The sequence below is a fragment of the Macrosteles quadrilineatus genome, unplaced genomic scaffold (genome assembly GCF_028750875.1).
Source record: "Macrosteles quadrilineatus isolate MER2022 unplaced genomic scaffold, UCM_ALF_1.0 Scaffold_6__1_contigs__length_79288215, whole genome shotgun sequence".
Classification (NCBI taxonomy): domain Eukaryota; kingdom Metazoa; phylum Arthropoda; class Insecta; order Hemiptera; family Cicadellidae; genus Macrosteles; species Macrosteles quadrilineatus.
This window is the reverse complement of record NW_026542599.1, coordinates 2,275,421-2,294,645: the sequence shown is the minus strand read 5'-3', so window position 1 is coordinate 2,294,645 and position 19,225 is coordinate 2,275,421. Positions and strand designations below refer to the sequence as shown.

Sequence of the window (19,225 nt, the reverse complement as noted above, 5' to 3'; positions counted from 1 at the left end):
TCACCAAAACATGCTCATGTTGAGTCCGTCAAGTAGAAATTTATATTTTTCTACAATTTTCTCTTCGTTAGACAAGTAATGCCTGAGCTTCAAAACTTCAGTTTCTTTGAAGCCAATTAACTTAAAAGTGTATTCACTGAGCTCATATTCAGCGACTGTTTTAAATTCGTTTTCATTTGCAAACAACTTAATAGTCCCAGAGGGATCACCGAGGTAGACAGATTTTCCGTTGTTGAAGGCCATCTTCAATTTGGACACCAGCAAAGTCAATTCTTCATACTTGTACCATACACCACTCACCAAAACTACATCCCACCTGGTTAGATTGGTTTGCTGGATAAGATCCTTTGGAGTGATATGCAACTTAACTTTGTTTACTTTAGCGTTCATGTCAATCATTATGCAAGCTCCTAAAACGAAAACTTACGATGAAGTGTCTTAAATATTTTTGTATGAGTAATAGTGTCAAGGTAAATTTTATATTAGGTTATTACAATATAAATACTTTTGCTAAATCTGTTGCACAAATCCTGTATAGCAAATACGGGAGCTCAGTGATATCTACTTGGCTTAATAAGCAAATCCTTTGTCAGAGACCAGCTGCTGCCTATATGACTCATAGTGCAAAAGTACTTCAAACTTTACTTCAAACTTTTTTTTTTTTTTTTTTTTTTTTTTTTGTAGGTCTATGATGACCTACAGTTCCATTTTGGTTCCAACTCAATCGATAAAACCAAGTATCTTAACTGCAATTACTCTAGGAACGGATACATATTAATTAATATTATCCATCGTATTTAAAACTGTTTGTAGCACAGTGAGTAAAGAGCCAAATGAATCTTCCACATGGTTTGCCGTGGATGAATTAGGAGCTTTAATAGGGGCTTCGTTCAATTAAAACTATACAATTCAACTCTTAACACATTTAGCAACGAAATTCTGATATAAAAGTTGTACCGTAGCCTAACATTTCCTCGGCTGCTTCTGGCAGAGTATACTGAGCCACTTGTTTTAGTTCATTAGTCATGGTGTACGCCCTAAAAATTCCGCACGGTTCACCGATAAATATTTTTGTTCCTTTGGCACAAGATTTTCTCATCATAAGAACCATTGTTTTCATCATGTCGAATTCATAAAACACGTCACCAAAAAATACACAGTCCCACTCTGTAAAATTTCTAGTCTTGGCAATCAAATTGTCCTTTGTGATTTTAATATTGACATTGTTAATCTTTGCGTTCATATCGATACTGACACACGTAACTGTAAACAATACATTTGCGTTAATATTATGAATTCTGAATTGTGACTATGGTAGAACAGAAGTTACACACAGTCACACTAACAGAAAATTGTGGCAAAACATCGTTGAAAAATGAATTATTGTAAAATCATAGTTGATACATTTGAATGACTGTCCAACGGAATCCAATTTGAAATGAGAAAAATACATTTAGGCCTAGTAAAGTTCTGCAAACTCTGCTAATCTGGGTTTTAAAGGAAAACCCGCAAAGAATTGTTACTCAAGGTTCATATAATTAAACATTGGTGTTAATAATGACCCTGGTTGCAAACTAAAGAACATGATAGCTTTAAAAGTTACATATTACCCTTACAATTTAGAAATAGCAAAACACTTGTTAATATTGAGATAGGGACACGCTTACCCAATAACCAAGCACTGACCAACCAGTCAGCACAATAGCTTTGAAAGAAAAAGAAACTACGTTTTTTCTTCTTTAAACATAATATATGTATCAAGGTTGTAAATGTAGTATCTATTTATTTGTAAAATCAAACAAATAAAAAACAATATTATGTAGACTGCCTGCAGTAATATTTGGCGCTTTTTCCCTAAACCTGGCAATTCTCAAACCCCATTCCCGTCTGTATTATGCAGAGTTTTTGGCACTTTACTGAGATTAAGGGTTGAATTCCTACCTAGCAATAAAAATAAAAATACATGACCACTACATACTAAACTGACACAAAGAGTTTTTTTATTCAGACAAGTAAAACACTTTCCAAACTTCTGTGTCGAAAAAGCCGTGTTGTTGGTACATTTTCATACCTAACTTGTATCTCGTAATGAACTCAAAATAGTTCCCGGGTTTATGCTGAGCTGCTATGAAGAGGTACCTTCCCGGATCACCAATATAAATGAACTTTCCTGCTTCCTTTTCCAAACGCAACCATTCAGTCAGTTCTTCGGCGAGAGGATTCTCGTAGAACATATCTTTAACTAACACCACATCCCAATCGTCACTGGTTCCGATCTTCATATCCGAGACAAAGTCTGTATTTGTAATATTGATAGCAACATTATTCAACCGAGCGTTCATATCAGTTAGTAAACAATGCACTGTAAACATGGGTTTACATTAGTTTCTATCTTCATCCTAACTTTTGTGGTAAACATATTGTTCACTAAATGGTAATATTAAATTTTGAAATTTTTGGTGGACATTCCTTTATGAACTATACGACATTCGGCAAGTGTTTGCAGTGAGGAGTGATGTTTTAGGGTTAGGCCTGTTCACAGTGAACCCACAGTAGCCCGGCCTTGGAATTGGTATCAATACTTTTGCATTACACTTCTGTTAATAATTTTACGGTGGAATGTTAGTTAAAACGCCTCCGAACAACCCGTCAACCTCTTCCATTATTTTGTCATCGTGATCAAAACACCAACTCAAGAACCGTTTATGTTTAGGCTGCTCGCAAGCGACGGAGGGCATGTGAACCAGCCTTTTAATATGACATTCTGTCACACTTTCTTTTTTCCTATAGGCTTCATCACCCCCTAGTACCCTTAGACTGGGCTAGGCGCTTCACTACAAACACTCACCGAATGCAGTAAGGAGCACATTACTCATTCATAAAGAAAGAACATAGTTGAATCAGCTGATTACAGAGTCATATTGTAAAAATCCTGCTTTTTCCGATACTTTGATAGTTGTTGCATAAAAGCATTGACCATATATAGTCAATGATCAAAGATTATATAGCTTACAACTTACAAAACTTTGGCTTTACAGTTTATCCCTTTTTATAATGTTTGAGTATATACAATAGAAATCAGCGATTCAAAAGCACTCTTTGTCGGTAGCTCAATTTAATTACAATAAAAAAAAAATATAAAAAAATATTTTACATAAAATTTCTGATGCAATGTAAACTTTTGGCCAATGTTTAATTTCACTTTCTAGAGATTATTTACACTGAAGGGGAAAAAATAAATATAAGAAAAGAAAGATGAATAAGCTAAAGGGTCCGATAGTACAATGAACAGGTTAAAGGGGAGAAGGCACTGGATAATTAATTGTTGATTTTTTTACTATGAAAATCAAATATAACTTTATAACAATAGTGGGATCAATTTGATGCAATATTCTACTAAATTTAAATTTTGAATAACAAGAATGCTCTATTCCCAGCTTTCCATTTGTAAAAACCACAATATAATAAATATTGTGTATGTATTGTACAAAAACAGTCAAATGTCAATAAAACCATTAGCATCTGCAATCAATTTTAGCAAATTTTTTATTTTTAATTTTTTTTTACATTTGATAAAAGATACATAGAATTAGCACGACAAACTCGACTTTAAGAATCTACTTAAATGCAGACTAAAACTTATTCGTACGTAAGTAACAGTCGCCAAACTTCTGAGGTAGGACGAGATAGTGAATGATGTGTCAATGGTATTTGATAAGTTTCCAAGAGTTGACATTCAAACTGATTCGGAAAAAACAACCGTAGAGAGGAAGAAGGTTCTCCAATATACACTTGTTTACCTTCTCGTCGAAATAACCTCATCCAATTAATTAGTACTTTCATCCGTGGGTGAGTTTTTGTGAGCATATCTCCTATCAAAACAACATCCCACGCATCAAAATTTGCGTTGTTAAAATAACTGTTGTTTCTTACTTTGATTTCTAATTCAAAGTTCAGCCGTGTGTTCATGTCTAAATATAAACATTTCACTGAAAACCAAAAATAAACATTACAATCAAAATCCTTCCTCAAATATTTTTAAAATTTTCCACTAACTTCAGTTAATTGTTAATACAAACAGCTGTTTATGCCTCACGGATTTTAATTGTACAACATTGAGACCAGGAACAAAATATGAATAACAGTTTGATAAATATTTAATTCTTTACTGTCAACAATTTTTTTCTGATGGTATCAAAATTAATTTACTGTCTAATTGCAAAAATTAACATCAGCAATTCACAACCAATTACAAAACAACATATTGTTTACCGATGTAAAGAAGTGAGTTAGGCCTAACATTTTTATTTCAGTGCTCAACCAAGATTATTCAACTTCCAAACTTCCGTCGTAATGTGTCCATATTTCTCCACAGCAATGTCGGGCATGAAGTAATGCTTCAGTTGGGTTAGCTCTTTGGGTTTCACATAAGCGCGGTATATTTTCCCCGGGTCACCAATCACAATTTCCACTCCAGCCTGGCATGCCCTCCTCAACCATGGTAAGATTTCCTTGGATATATCAGGATCGTAACACATTTCACCGAGCAGTACGATGTCCCACAACGAGGTCGATACGTTATGTTCCATCAGATTCTCCGAGGTGATTCGAATATCGACGTCGTTTAGTTTTGCGTTCATTGCGATACCGAAACATGTCACTGTGAACAGATATTTACTGTAGAACATGTTTTGATTGTGCTATTTTTATTAATAATTAAAATTGCATGAAAAAATATTCATAAAGACCAAATATTTAAAAATGTCTTTATTGCATATAAAAACTTCAGGCATAGTTAATAATTTACCTAAGAAATAATACTAAGACTTTATATTTCCCTTGCGTTTATGTCCTCTTTTTTTCTTTTTTGGTGGTGTTTTTGTTTTCCTAAATCTCCTCCGCTTCCTCTTCTTCCTATCCTCCAGTTCCCACCGCGATGTTGGTCGCCTCGGATACTTTGTTCCTTTCTGACGCGGAGTAGTTCTCAAATAGATTCTCAACTGCTTTGGCTTTACACGTCTCGGTTTCACATGGAAATATTTATACACCTTTGACATCTTAAACCCTTTGTTTATGTATCTCGATACTTCGGACAAATGGTATTCTGCTACTCTGTACAAATGGTGCCGTCTTTTAAAAACCGATAAGTAGGGTCGTCCTGGATCGCCGATGAGAATCGTTTTGTTAACTTGACTCTCAAACTTATCGAACCAAGGGATCATTAGGACAACCTCTTTATAGTTGTAGCTCAAGTCGCCCATCAAAATGACATCATAATCATGCCACGCTGGGTGACCTATTAGGTTGGTATTATCGAGGGTAACGTTCACGTTATTCAACTGAGCGTTCATTCTGATAGCAAGACAGGCCACTGCAATCACATATCCTACCATCAGTGACCATGTCTGTTGTAGCGTTCACTATGTTAAATAGTCAACAGTTGTAGCTAGACATCAAATTAATAAGCTACAGCATAATATTACAGTAATTAAATTCATTGAAGATCACAATAGAACCATCCGAGGGCGTAAAATGGTATGCCTATATATGATGTATTTATGCTTTTTGTTTGTACTACGAATGATTTATCTCAGTGAATTGTATGAAATATTCTTGAAACAAATTTTGTCACTGGGAAGTGCTAGTGAAAAGGGGTATTTTTGTATTCTACACAATGGCTGAGCTTAAATCTAATGGTGTGTTTTTGTAAAAGTAATTTTATTTGTAAAACTAGGGCCTATTTCAAGTAGATTGTTCTTTTAACAATGTTACCTAAGCAAAGAGATAGGTTAGTGTTCAATCAAAAAGTTAATTCATAACTCTTCATTCAAACTGATATCTATCAACCGCTAGGCACTTTATAATACCGTACTGTTAGCAAACATATAGGCTAATTTCGTTCTTATTTTTTGCTTCACTATTTTATCCTGATTAATCAAAACCAAATGAGACTAAAGACCATGCCACACCGACATCCGTCGCTACCACCGAGGAAGGTAAGCATGTGGATGTTTTAACACGAGCCAGTCCACACCAAAAGTACTGCGCCTGCGAGAGAGTTTTGAGGTGAGATGGATCAAGCTCATCTCAGTGAACCCACTGAGCCTTGTTGCTGTCACTTTGAATTTCAGCCACTTCTAATGCCAGTAGTGAACAAGATGTCGTCCGATTTAACTTGCTGCAACCGCGATTTCCTACGAAATAGTGGTTCATGGGGTAGGACGATTCTAGTAGTGACGAAGAACTGATACTTTTACAGCCGGTGTCCTGCAAGAGGTCTAAATGAGTTCACTCTCTAAATGACAAGTGAGAGAAACTTATGGGGAATCCCACCATCATGTAGCAGAGTTGGAGCTCGACGAGGAAAGGGTTAAAACTTAGGCTACTTCAGACTGAACCCAAAACAGTTCAAAGAAGTGTTGTCACTATTTGAAGATGTTATAAAGAAAAATGATACTGACTACCGTAAAGCAACCTCTGCTCATGCGCTGGACCACACAACCATTACGGTAGTCTAAACAAATTGCTCAGCAAGTGGTTGTGGGGGAACTACTAAAATGCTCTGAGTGACTTGTTCCATTTGTTAACACGGTAACAATTTTTTCAAACTGTGCGTCCACCGCGGGAGTGAGCTCGGTGTGGCATGGCCTTCAGAAGTACTGTTTTACATAAGCGTTATAGTATAGCCTCAGTTTGTAGCATGATAGACGTATGGTATTATAATTTTAAAAAGTATCAACCTCTCTCTGGGACATCCTGTTTATAATTTTAATGTAAGTTAGCTTATGCTAAGAACCCTAAACTTAGGCCCTAATTAAATAGCTTTTTTGATAAAATGCAAAAGCATAGAAAGGGTGATTATTAATAGGGCCTACACTTGATATTTACTTAGGCTACTGGTATTATGAACAAAGCAGTGTCAAATATGTGTAAAAACAATCAAACACAAGGCAGTCTTTAAATTAATCTGTGCACAATGATCAAGGAATATTCACAGAATTAAATCCTAATTTTAACCAAAAATTAGGCATTTTAAAATCACATCACTGCATGTAATGGTGTGATTTTGTTAACCCAATCAACCTTAAAAAGAAGTTTAATTGTAACCGCATTGTGTAGCTGAGTTTCTTGGTGGGGTTTCCTGTAATAAACCACTTAAAGGATTTCACTGACTGTTTACCTAACCCCCACAAAATAGGCTACTGACTAGTAATTTCCAAATGAAAGCTGTAACGCCCCAAGATTTATAGGTACCGTAGGTGTTATTGGTTCAAATAAAACTTGTTAAGTAGGTAATCTAACTTCATCCATTTTACGTTCTGGTGTACAGTTCCGGCCATATATAAAGAGAGAAAATGTCCAGGTAGACCTGGTCAGGCCTAATCCGCTGTTTGTCAAAACATAGCTATTGGTTGTGAAACCGAGGGGGCGCGCTACCCAATCCCAGCGGTCATTGCTACTGCCTCTCCTTAACTCTTAGAAATAACTCGGCCCCATACAAATTCTTTAAATCGAACGTGTGATCGCCTATAATTAAGTGACAGGTCATATTCACAAAGTGAAGACGAACATCACAAAATTTGAATCACAATTCTACATTGCTTCGTTGATTGGCTAGTTTGATTTATAGAATTTTTACTGGGCCGAGTTATTTCCAAGAATTAAAGGGAGGCAGTAGCAATGACCGCTGGGATGGGGTAGCGGGCCCCCTTGGTTTCACAATGTAACCGGGTCTACCTGGACATTTTCTCTCTTTATATGGCCGGAACTGTTCCTTTAAATACAGGTAGGCCTACATAAACGTAATAATATCAGCCTTTAACATATTTCATGAGATCTTGAATTTCTGAAAACACATATCTCTTTAACACGTTGACTGCGCGCGCCAACGTCAGTCGGCGTCAACAGCGCTCCCAGGTGGCGCGCGCCGACAAAAGTCGGCACCAGACCAACAGAAATATATTGAGTCAGTGTGAGCTTAGCCTCAGACGGAGACGTTATAATCGTTGCCAGCCTGCCAGCTTAGAATGTGAGCTTTACTTTGGTGTAGGTTGGTACTAAAATTTCCCGTAAAATCCTGTCTGGCAATGCTTTTGTCCCGGTTTCGGGGATTTTTTCTCTTCAACCCACATTACAAAGACACTGGATACGGATCCATGCAGTGCTGCTACCTTTGGGTGTTTCAGTGAACTACATCCACTCTCGGGGTAACGCAGCACAGTCACCACTGCTCTTTTGTGATTCGTCAGACTGAAATATTTGAATGCCAATTGCGTTCGCTGATTCGGTTGCGCGCCGGGGCTTCGCCCGCCACTGGGGAGCGCCTGTATAGTCGGCACGCGCAGTCAACGTGTTAAATCATCAAAAACTTTAAGTCAGAAATATTATAATGCCAAAGTTATTACACTGAGATATTGGTTCATACAGAGAATAGAAAACAGAGTAGTAGGCAGCGTGACAGACTGTAAGGCCATGGCAGTGAGGACGGGTTCGTGTCCTGGGATCATCATTTTTTTAAAATTAGGTATCAGTATCATTTAATTTTTGCCCTGTACCGCCTCACCCCGTGGTTTACTTGACGTTCATCGCACAGGAGCAAGGCCCATGTGTACGAGCAAATTTAAAAAAAAGCTACCTACCTTTTTCATTTTAAGGTAACGAGAATATATACCCCACCAAGCAACTCAGTTAGCCTACATCCCTAAGTAGAAACAAGTTGACAAAACTTACGAGGATCTATGTCGTTAGCAGTAACAGATTTTGCACCACACTTAGCCGCAGCTATAGCCGTCGCTCCACATCCACTTCCTAGGTCCAACACTCTTTTTCCCTTCACTATTTCTGGGTGGTCTAATATATACCTGCAAGATTCTGTTGTTTTAGAGAAGTTGAGAACACATTTAAATAACTTACAGGCAATTATCTTCAGGCAAAGGAAGAAAACTGTGAGAGAATACACAAACAAGCCTTCAAAAACAAAGGTAAGTTAATTTTAACAAAACTTGTTCACTAGTGATTTTAACCAAGTTATCGTGAAAAAAATGTAACATTGCTGTTGAAGGAATACTGAATCAATCAAGAGTTGATAAAATGCAACACATAACTTAAGTAAGCCGACATATCGAAACTTTATAAATGTGGTAAGTGTAGGATCTGACACCAATCATTGTGCTTAAATTATTAACGTGTGTAAAATTGATAGCCTACAATCACTTAACTTAACACTAAACCAACCTTGTCAATCCCTGACCACCAGCCCAGTAAAATGCAAAGAACGGACTGTCTTTAAAGGGGGAATCTCTAGATTTGGCATTCCACAGTTTACTTCGAGGTGTTATAAGATGCAGCCTGATTTCAGGCGTCAGATTATCTTCATTTGTAATTTCAGTATTTTCTTCTATTATTTTTCTGTACTTGTCATATTTTTCAAGCCAAGCATTTGTATCAAGAGATGGGTCTTGCTGATTGGATTCGTAGACAGCCTGTAAAAATAAGTTATATAAAAAAAAAAAAAACTTGAAGCCATCAATAAATTTAACCCTCCGTCGGCACCTAAATAATTACGCTACTAGAAGGGTCGAACTGTATCTTTCACTACAGTATCACTAAGTTATTACTTTAGGGCTAGCTATAAATTTCCTAAATTTCACATTCTGCAAGCAAGACAGGTCTTATAGAATGTGTTTGTGCTATCAACATTAAGGAAACATGGTTATTATCCATGTCATAGGACTTTAACCTGACAGTGCGCCGCACAACGAGGTTCCAGCGAAAGCCCACATACGCAGGAGCCAAGCTGTACATATCCTGCCAATGGAAGTGAAGAGGTCTCACCTTGGTTCTTTCAAGAAGACGTTGCAGAAGTGGCCAATTGAACGACCATTTTTTTCTGTTACAGAATTTTTGGACTGGCCCAATTTCCAAGTGTAAAAAAATGGACTCATTCGCTTTTGTACACATTTTTTGTATTTGTAAAAAGCCTAACTATTGTTTATGATGCTATTTTCAATCTTGACGATTGTTTATTAAAGTGTTTCTCTCTCTATTTATCATGGGAGTTTGATCAATTGACAACACAACCTTTGTGAAGGAGATAAAGTTACTTAAAATGGTTTACAATACCTGCATATAGTAATCCTTTGTTGCTGATTTATGCAACTAGTTTCGGTTCATTATTGAACCATCTTCAGTCCTCAAGGTGTCAAATAATCACTTCATTCGAAGGTCGTTAATAACAGAGTAGTTCAATAAATAAGACATAGGCCTATACAAAACACGATACACGGAACGGACACACATTACAAAAAACACGAAGGGACATTGACAATCGATCGTGACCGGGCTGAGGTAAAGTCTAGACTAAATTGAAGTCTAGACCTAGAATGAAGTGATTATTTGACACCTTGAGGCCTGAAGATGGTTCAATAATGAACCGAAACTAGTTGCCCAAATCAGCAACAAAGGATTACTATATGCAGGTATTGTAAACCATTTTAAGTATAATACAGTAATCCGGAGGCTAAACAACTATTTTTTTAAATGAAGATAAAGTTAGTTAGGCTAACTTACATGTGACTTGTTTCTGTACCTTCCAAAAATGCTTTGTATTAAGTTAGATTGGTGTTAGGACGTAGGCCTGAGTTAAGTTTGTGATTTAGGCAAATCATCAATGTTTAGTTAGGACTATGGAACTGGGAATACGTTTTTATATAAGTTATTATAAATAAGATACGCTAAGCTTAAGTTTAAGAGCATTAACTTACTAACATAGGCCTACCTACTTAAATACTTGATATTCTCCAACGTTAACAAACAAAAGTTGGATGGATTGCATTGTAAGACATTAATGATAATAATTAATAATACACAATAAAATCGTCGAAACTAGCACTTGAGCAAAGCTAGAGCCTAGGCAACGTTTAATAAGGCCTAGTTTGGTTTACTATGGTAATTACAAGTGAGCGAAATTCGTTCAGCAACAGTTCGTAATAAAATAGTAACACTTACGATGTAATTTGTTATGAAACGTTCAAGCAGTACGGTAAAATTTATAAATTTTACTTTCGCTCAGCTCTCAGCAATTATTAATGTTTGTGTTTGTTTGTTTGGGTTAAAAGGTTATGTTATGTTTTAGTTTTGTTTTAGCTTGCTTGTTCTTTTTGTTCTTCCTGCCCTGCCAGCTATTATGCGTCAGCTGATTTGTCAAATCAGGTTGTCCAACTAACACACCTCTGTATCAAGTAGTAGAGGGGGAAGGTATGGGGGTTTAGTGAGTGGGAGAAAATTTCGCGCCGTTCCGGCCAAACCTCGCATGCGGGGTTGGTTCGGCAGATTGGCCACAACCTAAACCCCAACTCTCACTTGTTAGCTGCGGAGAGCTACCTTCTGCCACTGGGTGTTGGTCCACCTACAGAACCAAGTGAGGGGGGCCCTAGACTAAGGTGTAATGCGATCCGTGCCAAGAGTCTTGTGGCACTGGGGGCCTAATATTCAGTGTCTTAACGGAGCCTTCTGGGAACCAGGGGTAACCCAGTCGTACACACCCCTTACCTCTCTAATCGGGTCACTGGGGAGGTGGACTTAAATACCTGGTATTCGTGAGAACAATGTAGACAGTCTGACCCAAATGGAGGAGGAAGGTCTACTGAAATCTGACGATGACGACAAGCTCGCAGAAACCGGAAAGGAACGAAAAACGACTTTCCAGGGGCGAGTTGCAAAGATGGAGGATAGCGGATGCTTTAGCCAAAGGCGAAAAGGTGCTATCCAGAAGTGAGAGGAGGCTGGTGTGGGCTGCCAAGCACCCTAACTCTGCTGCCTGCAAAGCCAGTTCCTCCGGGAACTAGGATGCTGGGAAAAAGCAGAGCAAGGGTGGTACCCCCAAAGCTGACTCTAATGAAGCCTCCAGGAAGAAAGGTGGAGGCTGTGCTGACGCAGCCACAAAGGATTGGCTGGTCAAGCAAGTTCAGGAGCTGAGACCTTTCAGGGAAATCTCGCTACGGCTTGCCCCAGCCAGAGACCTTGTGAAAGCTGTGAAGGTATATTTATGTGCCCAGCCCTACAAGGTCTGCGTATGAGATCCCTCGTACGAAAATCGACTTTCCAGGGGTGAGTTGCAAAGATGGAGGATAGCGGATGCTTTAGCCAAAGGCGAAAAGGTGCTATCCAGAAGTGAGAGGAGGCTGGTGTGGGCTGCCAAGCACCCTAACTCTGCTGCCTGTAAAGCCAGTTCCTCCGGGAACTAGGATGCTGGGAAAAAGCAGGTCAAGGGTGGTACCCCCAAAGCTGACTCTAATGAGGCCTCCAGGAAGAAAGGTGGAGGCTGTGCTGACGCAGCCACAAAGGATTGGCTGGTCAAGCAAGTTCAGGAGCTGAGTCCTTTCAGGGAAATCTCGCTACGGCTTGCCCCAGCCAGAGACCTTGTGAAAGCTGTGAAGGTATATTTAGTTGCCCAGCCCTACAAGGTCTGCGTATGAGATCCCTTGGCCTATTGATGGGAGACCAAAGGGAAGAACAGGTCACCATAGTCAAGAGGCTCTCACGGTTCACCAAGGACCTGGGATTTGACGGAGAATGAGGACCTGTGAACGAGGGTGCACAATAAGCTGTTCTAGCTGCGATGCAATCCCATGGTAACTTGTAAGCCTGGCCCTCTATTAAAAAAAAAAAAAAAAAAAAAAAAGTAGTAGAGGATGAAGTATTTCCAAATGCCGCTGGTCATAGAGTCTTATTTTTTGTGTAAGCTACATATTACTGAAATACTTTTCAATGAAATGGCGACCATACAAAGTAGGTATTTTCAATAAGGAGCAATAATGACATATTTTACGCTCGGCATAAAGATGCCGATATTTGAATAGCTTGGATACTTTTCAAAAGTATTTGAGTTTATCTCCTTACTTACTTGCATTAACACAACACTAAGTTGGATTTCCAACTTTGCTAACCATTCATACCTTAGGCCATATACAAGTAATATTACGTAACAAGTATTTCGTTACGTTTAAGGCCCCGTCCACCCCCTTTAACGCTGCATAACGCGAACCTAAACCAAACCACCACCACCCCTCCCCCCTCAATGTAACACTATCAGATATTTTCTTAAACAAGGTTGTGGGGTATGAAATCCAGGTTAAATTAAAGAGAGAGCCTACTGCAGCATCTTTGAGTTGATGGATGATAAGGAAATAGCAAACATGCGGTAGCCATCTTTTCCATCATCCCTGGAAGTCATTTTTAACTTGTATATATGTATATATATTGATTTTTATATCTAAACGGTTTTACACGTTGTGGACTTATTTTTCTTTTGTGCGTGTAAAAGAAATGTTTTATTTTTTTGTCGAGACGCAATCTATCCCTTTTTTGGGTAAAAGATGAAGAAGGAGTAAGTAAGTAAGTAAGTAAATTTTCTCCTGAGGTAAAAAAATAGTTTTTTTTAAAATGATACCTATATTTATTACAACAAACATTTCAAGAACAGACTTTGCAGTTTATTTTAACACGTAATATCTAAACCTACGTTATCAATAAACCCTTACATAAAAAATAAAAAAATCTGTAATTAATTATATTACTCGTGTGTTTAAGTTCAATAAATGTGAATGTTTTTTAAATAATTTTTATCATTTTGGTACTTTTAAAACAAGAAGATTTTCAGCAAGTTACCTTCTCCCTCCTCCTAATGTTAAGACGAGCCTCTCCCCCCACCCTTAAGCGTTACGGAATAGGAATATGTGGACGGCCCATAAATTTGTTACAACAATTTTCAACTTTTTAAAATTTGTTCTTATAAACTGGACTTTGGGCGGTATACTGATGTAGGTCCTACATTAAATATTTTGCCAGGTACATACAACAAATCAAAAAGATCAATGAGTACAAAAAAGTAAACATGGAAAACATATCCATATCATCACTCCCCACTAATTCTTTGTGTGATTGTTATACTCTTTTAAATTGTAAAAATAAAACTGTTTGGGTTAAAATTTTACCATCACCATTGAAATTTATACAATGATACTACTTACTTGAGGTATGGGTAAGTATAACAATTAATAAAGGTATCTTTTCCGTTAATTCACTAGCACTACTTTTTTATTTCAATTCTGATTTTCTAACAGTTAGCCTAGTCTATGAATATATCAATTATACAATTAAACTATTTTAAACTAACATAACCAACCAAGCTTGCTAATTATGAAAAAGTTCTTGTGGTGAATTGGAAAAGGACTTGATAGGGATTTGAAAGAGTTTTATAAACACTTTTGGATATAAATGAAAAATAAAAATGTTGATTACTTACCATAAGAATAAATAATACAATTGCTGACATGTTTACCTAAAAATTCAGTTAAAACTATATCTAAAAATGATTAACTACTAAGCTTTATCTTTCTTTCATTGACAATTTTTAACATTTTAAAAGCACATGTCAGTTAACAAGCTTACTGGAAATTCACATAGGGTATTTTCTTTACGATCAATATAAAACTAAACGTTTTAATCTGTATGACGGCTTGTGCTATCTTATCACTAGAATCAGCTGTTATGTTTACATCTAGCTGGCTGTTACAGTGTTTGCTGAACATAACCCAGTGTGGTTAATTTGATTTTTTATTGTTCTACAATAAATAGGTGAATTAATACTTATATTTTTCAAGCCTTAATTTGCTAGCTTACCATTTATGAAGAAATTTGATTCAAATGCATGAAATGTTAGAATATATTTTGTTTACCACAATCTAATTTCATTAAAAGGAGCTTATATAAAAGCCCATTTAAAGCGCAGCTTCAAAACCCTGATGTAAATTTCCAACCACGTAGATCCATTACGTTCAAACATGGCTGTTAATTGTAGTTCATCCCATGAATTCATAAACAACTCACTCAATACTGCTGCATCATGCTGTAGGCATATATTCCATGGTGATTGGTGATACAGTAGTTGCGGTTAACTGAAAATAATTTATTAGAATATATATACTAAATCACTGTAATAATTCGAGTTCATTATGTAGTTGGGTTTCATAAAAAAAGTTGTATTAGGTTTATGATTTACTACAGTATTTTTTTTTAATTCGAAATATATAGGATTGTTCTTGTGTATAATTTAAAGTCCTTTAGCTGGTTAGGTAGTTTTTTTAAGGAATGAGGTTCAGCAAGTGAAGTGGATGCTGAAGGTGTCACTATGTTGACAACATTAACAGCGAATAGAAACGTAAGAAGTTAAACATTGATATTTAGTTTTATTTGTTACAAGTACTGATGCAACATTTCTTTTATTGACTATTATTGTGTGATTTTCCCAGCCCCTAGTCATATGTGACAAGCAAATTCCATCGAATAAAGTCGACCAACTCTCAGAGCAGACTTTGTGAAGTCACCACTCTCTGAGAGATCATAAAGAAGAAAAATAGTCAATGTTACACGGAAAATGACAATAATAGAGAAGGCATTGGGAATTCATACATTTATCAAATTACTACATATCTACAGGCTGCTCCCTGGATTTGAGTAATATTGTCTGGATACAATCGTGTGAAGTTATTCACTACTGGAAATTAAGGCGCGCTCTGGTATAAAGAATAGGACTTACACGTTACTAAAAACCTATAAAGAATTTCTTGAGATATTCTGCAAGATAATAGCTAAGCGCAATCTTCACTGTACAAACCCACATTGTTATAAAGTAAAAAAAATATATTACGAATAATGTACCCTTAAACAAATTATTTACTGATATCATAGACTATTACACTAACCAAAACAAGGTATTTTTTTTATCTATGATGTCATTCAGCTGTAGTTCACACCTTACAGTGCTGTATTAAACGCAATAAATAAATAATTATTAATTTAGGAAACTCAATGGAGAAATCGATAAACAACTTTTATTTTGCATCAACTTTCACATTTCATGGTGTTTAATAAATTGCATAAATTAATTTTATAAATTTGATACATCAATGAAAATAAAAATTATTTAAGACAATTTGTATGTTAATTTACCGTGATTCATGGTAACCCAAAGTACTGAAATTGCTCAAATGCAATCAATTCTAACATCAGAAATATTTCAATCTTGGGATTTAGGGAGAGGTATGCGTTATTGAAAGCAAATATTTACTGTGTACACATTCGGTGGATTCAAGCCAAATATAATCAAAGTTTTGCATAATTTAACTTTACAACATGCTTGCCAATTATAAATTAATATTTGCATAGCATAGTTTAATGTGTACTCCCAATACTTATTTTGTATTGATAAATAGTGAAGATGGAGGAAACTTGTGTTTTCAACCGCATTCACTTTACCAAAAAATAAAAATAAACGTTAGCAGTAAAAATATTTATTTCATTAATTAGCTGCTACCCAAATATATATATATTTTTTTGTATACTAAAATTTAACTGAGCAATTACAAAAGGAATATGATCAGAATCTTAACATAATATTAAAATACTCCCGCTGCAGCAAACCTGCAGATGAAGCAAAACTCTATCAAGTTTATCCAGATATACAAATTCATACCAAATTTCATCAAAATCAGACAAAGATTACTTGGGTTATCGTGTTCACGGACGTATATTTGGCCTCTGGGGACATCAAAATTAAAAAGTATATCGGTCCCGGTTCTAGGTCTTACCGTGCCACCAAATGTTTAATCTATGGTAATTACCTTCTTCCTTATAGAAAAATGTGCTAAATAGAGCATTCTTCCCGACCTATTTGTAAAAATATCAGTCTAAAATAATTTAAATTTGGTGTAATTGTTAATAACATAGCAAATGTATTTAAAAGTTTTATCTAAATTAAAGTACGAGTACATTACTCACAATAATAGTATAGTACACACAAAATTAGAAACTGAATAAAATAAAATACATTGGATTTTAAGTTATGCTATTATTATTTCTGTATATTTTTTCGGTGATAGGACAATAGTCTCGATGAGTTATTTAATTATATGTATTATATCGATTAATATAGTATATTGTACAACAATCAAATGTATAAAGTTTATTGCTGAGTATAAACAATTTTGGCTTGTATGTAACCAAAAGCCGTTTTCTTACTAACCAAACAGCTGACTAGCAATTCATCTAATCACATGACATTAGTTTCTTGTTGGTTCATTGTTGTCTTGGATATGTTTTTGAACGGTACGATGTATTTTCATGTTTCTACGCGTAGTGTTCGTACGTGGTACGTACTTATCCATGTCGTGTTGTTTAGTGTTTGTGACTGTCTTTTATTAGAAATTTACGGATTAGTGTTAAGTGACTTTTTTAAGGAGATAGTTTTCCTGTGAAAACATGCATTTGTTTTAATTCTTTGCTGCAATATTCAGGTAAGTATATTAATTACTTTTCGTTGCTCACTGTTTAAAACATGTAAAACAATAGTTGATTATGCAATTCTAGTTGTTAACTTGTAATTTCCAAGTTCATCATACATTATGATTTCAAAATAATAGTTTAAATAATCATATAGCTTGGTCTCATCGATAAATTATTGTGTATTGGATTTATGTGGGTTTTCACTAAAATATTTTATCTTGTTAACGGTACTTCGAATCTAAAATTAGACATTTCATCTTTTGTAAGGTTAATTGTTACCTTTTACTCTTTTTCGGCGAAACATTATTTCTTTTGTGTTCTAATTTCGATAGTTTGATATTAAAAAATATAACAAACAACGAAATACAACAAATCATGCTAAATACCTCATACAATAAAACGATGCATAGGGATCGACTACCATGTGTATTTTGTTTTTAAATCCGTTTAATGTAATTATTATGGGAGAATATCGACGTTGAGGGCACCTCACACCCTAGGGAGTAAAAATTTTAAAATTGTAAAACATTGCAATACTAAAAATTAAGAGGAATTTTGTGACACCTCAAAGGATGAAATCGGGCCAAAATAAAGGGAGGAGTAGTGTTCACAGAAAAACTGCTTTACGTATTATAAATATTGATGATGATGATGATACTTTTGTCAATAAAATAATCATTAATAGTCACTGTTAGATGTGGGAGTGTTTATTTAATATATGGATAAATATTTGAAAATAACCAAGCAAAGGAACCTATTTTCAGCAGACCAGCATAGTGATATCAAATTGATTGCATGGGATCAGTCTACAAAATGTTAATACTTTAATGCTAAAATTGTTGGTACAATTTTTATATCAACGTTTTATCCGTGTATTACCTGATTCAACTGAAGTACAATGATAATTGAAATAAATGAGCAGAGCTACGGTTCTCCTAACCACGACAAACATTAATACTTCATACATATTTACGAAAGTAGGAAGACTGACTTTGTCATGCTCTTGATTGAACACACACTTATCTCAGCTGACGAAGCAAAAAGACTGTTGCGACCTGACTGTCAACAGATGATTGTTACGTCAGGCAGAGACTTGGCGGGCTGCAGCTGATTTTGTGCCGTGTTTGACATATCAAGGAACCGTTTCAAAAGATGAAATAGCTTCTTATTATTGATAGATATTATTTATTTGGTTTTCGAAATATTTTAAATTTGTTACGTAATCTTTTGTTGGTGAATAGGTATTTTTGTACGATATTCTCCTCCGTGCGTTCAAGTTACCACACAACCTACTATTTTTTAGGTATTATTTATTTTATTATTATTATTATTTTATTTTTAGCAATTAAGAACATGATTTGCACTTTAAGAATTCAGTTTTTGTTTAGAAAAAAACTATATTTATTAAACCGTTTAGGTCATAAATAATCATTTTCTGTTTGACTATGAAATAATAATGATTGATTGCCCCCCATAAAAAAAACATAGGACTGACATTGAGAGGACAAATTGTGTTTACCGACCATCCAAGGTGAACTAAAATTCATTTCACATTTATTCTGTTAGAAATCAATGGATACCAAACAATTGTCGTATAACTGTATTGAAAATTCGGAAATGCTTCAGGAATAAACGTCAATGCAACTATTTGAGCATGAACAAATTGAAAACATCTATGGTCCAACCCAAATAGATTGAAAGTAGTTCAACTATAGTTTACAGTATTATTTGTGTAATATTGAGAACAAAGTGTAATACAGTAAACAAAACCACGATTCGTTGGTTTGAAATTTTAAATTCATTCCCATACGTTTCATTAAAATTATACTGAATGCATATATCATGTAACATCAATATGATATAATGCTTTAAATGTTCCATA

General features: G+C 35.6%; 1 protein-coding gene across 1 annotated transcript; it reads right to left on the bottom strand.

Annotated features, from left to right (window-relative positions):
- Positions 1-14,493, bottom strand: LOC128996521 (electron transfer flavoprotein beta subunit lysine methyltransferase-like). Its single transcript, XM_054421902.1, has 5 exons — positions 14,306-14,493; positions 9,235-9,482; positions 8,731-8,861; positions 958-1,263; positions 1-410 (listed from the first exon to the last, which is right to left on the bottom strand). Exons 1-5 carry the CDS (start codon positions 14,333-14,335, stop codon positions 1-3), a joined length of 1,125 nt encoding a protein of 374 aa, XP_054277877.1. The 5' UTR covers positions 14,336-14,493.
- Positions 14,494-19,225: the final 4,732 nt, after the last annotated feature.